This window comes from Neomonachus schauinslandi, chromosome 10 (assembly GCF_002201575.2).
Source record: "Neomonachus schauinslandi chromosome 10, ASM220157v2, whole genome shotgun sequence".
Lineage (NCBI taxonomy): Eukaryota > Metazoa > Chordata > Mammalia > Carnivora > Phocidae > Neomonachus > Neomonachus schauinslandi.
Genome location: NC_058412.1, coordinates 71,288,179 through 71,296,106, shown reverse-complemented (window position 1 = coordinate 71,296,106; position 7,928 = coordinate 71,288,179). Strand labels below are relative to the sequence as shown.

At 41.1% G+C, this 7,928-nt stretch overlaps 1 protein-coding gene across 1 annotated transcript; it reads left to right on the top strand.

Moving 5' to 3' along the window:
* Nucleotides 1-206: 206 nt before the first annotated feature.
* LOC110590462 (60S ribosomal protein L35a-like) lies at nucleotides 207-579 on the top strand. The gene has a single exon (XM_044918891.1). It carries the CDS (start codon nucleotides 207-209, stop codon nucleotides 537-539), a length of 333 nt encoding a protein of 110 aa, XP_044774826.1. The 3' UTR covers nucleotides 540-579.
* The last annotated feature ends 7,349 nt before the right edge of the window (nucleotides 580-7,928 follow it).

Below are 7,928 nucleotides of genomic sequence, written 5' to 3'. Positions count from 1 at the left end.
ATGTTTCCCAAGTCTGAGAAGATGGGATGCACTAGGGATTCTTTTAGCATTGCCATTTGAGAATGGAAAAGCAGGGAAGATGGGAAGGGGGTGGAATTCGAAATTCAAATGGTATCTGATAAAATCACTTTGGACTTGCTTTTTTTCCCCGCCATCTTGGAGTCTGTGGAGGCCTGCTGGGAACAGGACTCCTATAACGCCAAATAATGTCTGGAAGGCTGTGGTCCAAGGCCATTTTTGCTGGCTATAAGTGGGGTCTCTGGAACCAGAGGGAGCACACAGCTCTTCTTAAAATCAAAGGTGTTTTTGCTCAAGATGAAACGGAATTCTATCTAGGCAAGAGATGTGCTTATGTGTACAAAGCAAAGAACAACACAGTGACTCCTGGTGGCAAACCAAACAAAACCAGAGTAATCTGGGGAAAAGTAACTTGTGCTCATGGAAACAGTGGCCTGGTTCGTGCCAAATTCCGAAGCAGCCTTCCTGCTAAAGCCACTGGCCACAGAATCCATGTGATGCTGTACCCCTCAAGGATTTAAATTTAATGAAAAGTAAATAAAGGTGTAGATTTGTTCTCTTGAAAAAAAAAAATCACTTTGGACTCCACAGTTATTAACCCCACGTTGGCTCATTCCTCTAAATCTTGCACTCCCTCTCAAGTGTACTATACATTAAGTGTCAGAAATTATTGATCCCTTCTTTCATACAGCTAGTACATCTCCCTACCGCTGAAATGCAAAGAAGCAATAAATGCTGAATAAGATGTTTCTTCTGGAAAGACCAATAGTGAACACATTCTAAAGATGAGGCAGTGATAAGTATCTTTCTGAAAAATGGAGACCTGCTATAGGAAGACCTGCCCTGGAGGATTTGCTAGGGAATTTTTTTTTACTAGGGGGATTCACCCCAAGCACATTCACTCAAATAATAAAATGATAGTGGTGTTTGAAAGAATTTAGAAAGGTCTCTAAACTCCTTTCTTGTCAGAAAAGATTGTTATAAAATGTTCCAGATAGTTCTATAGAGCTTCATTTGAAGACCTTGGCATAAGTCCAAAGCAAATCTCTGCCTTTAAGTCCTATTGGTAGAGTGATTAAGAGTTACATGGTATTCTTTGCAGAGAGGTGTTCATTTGATGAGGAATTGGGGAAAGCTTTTTCATAACATTATGCAGCTTTTTGCAAGGACTTTAGTAAATTCTGGCTTCTGTCCTTGGTCAGAAGTTAACCACCTCTAGTTAAGATAATCAGTAGTATGTAAGACAATGCTTGAGGTTTAACTCAAAAGAGGGTGGGAGTGGAAGGATGCAGTGGAGGCAGAGACCAAGTCCCAGACCTTTGCCAGAAGCAAAGTGAGTGTGGTTGGTTTCTGAATAGGCCACAGACCAGAGAGTAATCAGAAGGATCTGATCTACAGAGATGTTGGTGTTGGTTCATTGTTCAGAGGATTCCTGGGATGGAAAGAGATGCTCAGCCCACTAAAGCCCTACTCAATTTGCAATTTTTTATTTTTTTTAAGAGTTATTTGAGAGTGGGGGTAGGGGCAGAGGGAGAGGATTTTCAAGAAGATTCCCTGCTGAGTGCAGAGCTGGACGCGGAGCTGATCTCATGATCCATGAGATCATGACCGGAGCTGAAATCAAGTCAGATGCTTAACGGACTGAGCCACCCAGGTGCCCCTGATTTGCAATTTTTAAAAAGATAGGTCTGGTGAAAAAGAACTTGGCTTACATTATCCCTAAAGTGAGTCACAGCACCTCACTCAATAACTAGACCTGGATGAATTCACAATGCAGAACCCCTAGCATGCAGATGTGATCAAATATGCCTGAGGATGGAGTTTACACCAATGTCACAAGAATAAACTGTGAATCTTCTGCCTATAGATCTGAAGCCACTTAATGGGTAAATGTGATCAAAAGAAAAGCACACACTCAAAACATTCACAGGCTCTTCAACACTGATCCTGGACTTATACTGATTTACTGGGGTCCTGAATATTGGTAATAAGCCTTATGAAGGACATATGCTAAATGGAATTTTGACCCAATGCAACTCATAGTTGGTCCTATGGGACCTCAAACTCTTTTCATGGCTATTTCCCCATGACCTAAAGATACAGATAGTATTGGACAACCTCAGCAACTGGAAGCATCCTCACATTGACTTCTTGACTCAGGGAATATGGGCTATTATAAAAGAGGGCTAAGTGTAAGTTCTTGGAATACCCTCTCATTAGCAAAATACAGAAAAGCAATATTACTGCATGACACCTATTATCACCTAGCAATATACTGTACAATTGTTTGCTTGTGTATGGTCTTTTTCCCTTCCTAGAATGTAGTCTCCTTGAGGGCAGATATTTTGCCTGTCATTGTTCATCTTCAGTGTCTAGGACATTGACTGGCACCTAATTTCTGAAGGAAATTTCAGAAGTCAGTTCCATCATCAAAGATTTGAAAGATACAGGTGTGGTGATTCCTACCACATTTCTATTTAAGTAAATATGGATGGGTCTTGGAGCATAAAAGTGAACAATCATAAACTTAATCATCTGGCATTTCAAACTGCAACTTTTGTTCCAAATGCAGTGTTCCTACTTGAACAAAGAAATACTACTAACACCTGGAACACAGCTAATCATCTAGTAAATGCTTTTATTTTTACCCCTAGTCCAAAAATACTAACACTTGAGACAGGCTGATTTTACTTGGCAATGACAACAGTACAACTTCATTCCTACCTCAGCTATACACCAACTCTTTGCCTCTTTACTATATTTGTCAAACCAAATCTTGACTATCTCATTATCCCACAGGACATCATTATGGTTTGCTCTATTGATGACAGCGTGCTTTTAAGAGTGTGTATTAATTAATTACTGTTGCATATTAAACTACCCCCAAAATCTGGTGGCTTAAAACAAAAATAAGTATTGATTTCTTAGAGTTTTTATGGATCAAAAATTCAAATAGGAAAGGGTAGGGGGGGCTTACCTCTACTGTGATGAAGGGAGCCTCAGCTAGAAGACTCCAAGGCTGGAGTTGGAATAATATGAAGGCTTCTTCACTCATGTGTCTGGCGATTGATACTGGCTGTTCCCTAGCTAGGTTCCAAGGGCCAGTAGTGGGAGAAAAAGAGAGACGGGCCAGGGAGAGAGAGAGAGAGAGAGACATAAGCTGCATCTTTTTTATAACTTAGTCTTAGAAAGCACATAGCATCACTTAACTGTACTTCTTTGGTTGGAGTAGGCACCAGCTCCCACCCAGGTTAAAGAGGGGAGGAAATATCACCCACCTCTTAGTGGGAGCAGTGACAATCACATTGTAAGAAGAACATGTGGGATGGGATAAATATAAAGAGTGGATATATTTGGAAAATACAATCTGCCACAGATTCAGAAGTAGCAGGTACTGTAGATACATATGCATGCCAAAAAGTGGGAGATGAAGCCTTTGAAAATGTAGTCTACTAGTGATCAAATGCAATTAATGAACTATGACTGGATTCTGGTTTGAAAAAAACAGCTATAAAACAATGTAGTCTCCATCCATAATTCCCAACTTGAATATAAAACAAATTCCCTGTTCTTTCACTGTTCTATATAGGTGTGTTTATGGTGTTTAAATTCAAAATTTAGTCCATAGGTTGTAAAATATCAATATGAGGTCGTATTGGACTAAAGAAGAAGTGAACAATGCTCAGAAATTCTGCATGCAGTGTCTAATGAAACTTTGGATTGTCTCCCTTCAGAGAGGAAGTGAGTACATTTTTTGTTATTATGAAGAAGAGATGCATTATATTTAGTAGGAATTTGTGTGTGTGTGTGTGTGTGTGTGTGTGTCTAAATATGGAAACAAGGGTGTATGTGGATATTGAATATTCAAAGGGGTGAGTAGTAGTACCTAATGTTACACAGGAAAATTAACTTCTTAAAATAACCTGAGTCCATTTCTGGTGGTTGTAACCTCAAAACCCAACTGATAGACCTCCCCATGTCAGAGAGAGTAACAGCAACCACAAGATGAGAAGTAAACTCCATCATCCAGACCAACAGAGGGGAGAGAAACAGCAATGGCATTCAGTGATGATGGAGGTTTTGGCTACCAACTTAAGACACCAGGAAAACTGCACCAGTAGCCATTATAGGATTAAATGAACCTTTGAAAAGCATTTACAACAGTGGCTAGGTAGTAAGGACCATACAAATGTTATTCAACAATAACAAATTAAATAGTGCTAGCATATAAGTTTTGGGGGGATTTCCACAAGGAAAAAGAGGGAATTTGAGAGGTTAAATGTCCCAGTCATTCTATGATGGTGGTTCAGAGCCAAAGATACTTTTGCTACCTTTGAAATGGTTATCCACCTTAGTCTACGTACCATCATCTCTGCCTAGATGATTGCACTATCTTACTAATTGCTCCCTATAACTTCCACTCTCAACCTCCTTACAACTCATTCTTCACATTACAACCAGGATGATGAAATTGAAAGTCCAATTATGTCATTCTCCAGATGAAAACCCGCCATCATTCCTGCACTGCTGATGCCTGCCAATGTCTCAATGTTTTTTCAATTCTCCCTCTAATTTTGTAAAGTTCTCTTCAAGTGACCATGCTAAAAGAATAGTAAGCTCTAAACATCGAGTATATCTCTAGAAAGTTTACTATTCCTAGTGAAAAACAACATCAACAAAATTAATCTAACATCCATTGAATGATATATATGCAGTTACTAGTTATTATGCAGTATGGCAGTTAAATATAATTAGTGTATGAATGTATCAGGTATCAGGACTCAATCAGAGAAGCAGACCACCTTGAATATTATGGAAATTAGGACCTATTATAGCAATAAGACCTCTCACAATTAGGGAGAAATTTGGAGAAGTAAAGCCTAAAATACAGAGTTAGAGGATGAGAGAAAATTGCTTACCAACCCTCCTGACACACTGGCATGAAGGGACAAGTTATGTCCTGCTGGGGAATTTGAGAAGCCAGGCACATCAGCTGCTGGAGTGGGTCTGTGAAGAGCTGGTGGAGAAATCTATGGTAAGCTATTGCCTTTCCATTTGCATTTGAGGGCAGGCCTGGGGTTGCTGTTGGTCAGCAGTGCCAGCAGCTGGAAAGAAGAGCTAGACACCTAGTTGGAAGAGCCAGGCTTATCTAGAACACATCAGCACTTCTAACATCTCTCATTGCATCCAACCACAACTTTCAGACAGTACTCCTATTTCATTTCTGCCTTCTAAATCTTGTGTACATTTTTTGTTTGGACCAAATAGAGAAGAAGATTCTGGACAAAGTTGTTCTAGCTTAGCCAGGTTGATACGGTACAAATTCATTACAACCGATAAACACTTAGATAAATTACTCATTGATATCTCTTTTGTGTTCAGTCCAACACACACACACACACACACACACACCAGAAAGTACTAGATGTCTTTAAGGGGTATTGTCGATTGGTTCCCTAGAAGCAGATCCTGAAATGGGGATTCTTGTTCAAGTGATTTGTTGCAGTACTCTTAGGAAAGAGAAGTGAGGGAAGCACGTTAGGGTAAGGGGAGAATGTGGTCTCAACTGGATGCTAGCTTAAATCTGATCCCCTGGAAAAGCTCTAGAGCATAAATTGCACCAGTTAGCTCTATCTCAAGGCAAGGGCACTGGCTTTTTGTACCCTCATGCCATTTAGTCACTGGCTGAGGTCTGTTGGTAGGGTGATGGATGGGTGCAAAGCATTTGGCTCAGGGCAGTTCTCCAGAGAGCAGGCAGCTTCGAGAGTTATCAGTCAACACTTAATTGGTAAAGGGGATGGGGTGGGGCCCAACCTCATCCACTGCAAGGTGCTTTAGGAGCAGAAACGTCTATATAGAAAGTGTGTGGGAACTCAGCCAGCTGAAGCAGAAGACCCACAACAGAATCTTCTGTTTCTACTCCCTTTGTTTTTGTTGTGACTTCAGACATGCCACTGATTCTATAGCAGTTTGGTGTCTTGGCTCCTACTTTTAGATATCCTTCTGTAGTTCAGTGCTTGGTTATGGATGCTACATTTGCCACTGGACTCATGGTTCCTGTCTCCTCTCTTGTGTTACCAGCCTCAGGTTGTCTGGGGCTCATGTTTGGATGCCCACTTCTATTTCACTGCCTAGCAGGGTTCTCAGGCTCCCTTCTACCCTAGTACCCTACCTCCCACTGCAGCATTGTTATATGCAACATAACATAATCACACCCATGAAAAGAAAAAGACTTCCCACACATAACTGGTCTTTCCCTCATTCCAAAGAATTGCCTCTATGGTTTGCTTATTTGCTCTGATCCTACCATTGCTCTCCGTTTTACTCAGTATTTGTTATTTATTGCTGTGTAACAAATGATCCCCAAATGTACCAGCTGAAAACAACAAACATTATCTCATTGTTTCTGTGAGTTGGAAATTTGGGAGCAGCCTAGCTGGGTAGTTATAGTTCAGAGGGTCTCATGAGATTGCAGTCAAGATGTTGGCCATGATTGCAGTCATCTGAAGGCTGACTGGGCTGGAAGATCTGATATTCCAAGATGGCACCCTTACACAGCTCAGTCGGCAGAGGCCTCAGTTCCTTGCTGGCTGTTGGAAAGAGGCTGTGGTTTCTCACCACATGGAATTCCCCATGGGGATACCTGATTGTCTCCAAGACATGGCAGTTTACTTCCCCCAGAGTGAATGATCCAAGAGCAAGTGATCCAATGTCTTTTAAGACCTAGTCTCAGAACTTATAAACAGTCACTTCTGCCAAAATTATTTGTTAGACATGAGTTACTAAGTCCAGTCTACACCCAAGGGGAGTGGAATTAAGCTCCATGTCTTCAAAAGAGAAGTATTAAAGAATTTGTGGACATATATATTTTTAAGAATTTGTGGACATATTTTGAAACCAACACATACCTACCACATTAGCAGGGTCCCTGGGCAGCTGTTCCCTGGTCTTGATATACCTGGGATACTTGCAGGACTGAGGTAGCAGATTCTGAACCCAGAGAATGAGATTTACCTCCACAAAGGGATGATCACATGACCACTATTCTAGGGAATCTAAAAATTGGTGAGAGGAGAAGGATGCACAGTGAGGGAAAAAAGGTAAGAGAAAATGGGCTTTGGGGTCAGATAGATTGGGTTTCAAGTCTTCACTCTGACATTTCTAAACTGGCTTGGAAAAGTCATTTAATTCAAGCCAATAATTTTTTTTTAGTATTAATCGTGTTACACAGTGCACTAGATAGTGGGGACAGGGTGCTGAAAAAAATTCACTTTTGTGGTGCGTATAGTCTGGTTAATCAAATAGACATTAAATAAGTCATTTCAATTGTAATGGGGGTTATGTCTATCAGAGCACACCCCAAGGAGATTTAGTCTTATCTAAGGAATAAAAGAAGACCTCCTTGGGGAAGGGACATTTTAAGTTGAAATTTGGAGGATGATTAAGAGTTAGCCAGGTAAGGGTCGCCTGGATGGCTCAGTCAGTTAAGCATCTCCCTTCGGCTCAGGTCATGATCCCAGGACCCTGGGATCGAGCCCCGCATAGGGCTCCCTGCTCACGGAGGAGTCTGCTTCTCCCTCTCCCTCTGCCCCTCCTTGCACTCATGTGTGCTCACTCTCTCTCTCTCTTTCTCTCTCAAAGTAAATAAATAAAATCTTTAAAAAAAAGAGTTTACCCAGGTGACAGGAACAGATAGTGCAAAGGTTGTGAGTTACTAAGACCCTTGAACTTCTAAGGAGACAAAACAAAGTCAGAGGGGCAGGAGTATTGATGGTGAAGGAGACAGTGGGGAGAGATGAGACTGGAAAACTGGCTAGAGACCATACTTCTCTGAGTTTCAGAGGCAATATTAAGGATAGGGACCCATACCTAAGGTCCCCAACAATGGTCAGGTCAACTACTGACTTTTT

Coding starts and splice junctions, on each gene's coding strand:
- LOC110590462 (XM_044918891.1), top strand. CDS start 207: ATGTCTGGAAGGCTGTGGTCCAAGGCCATTTTTGCTGGCTATAAGTGG.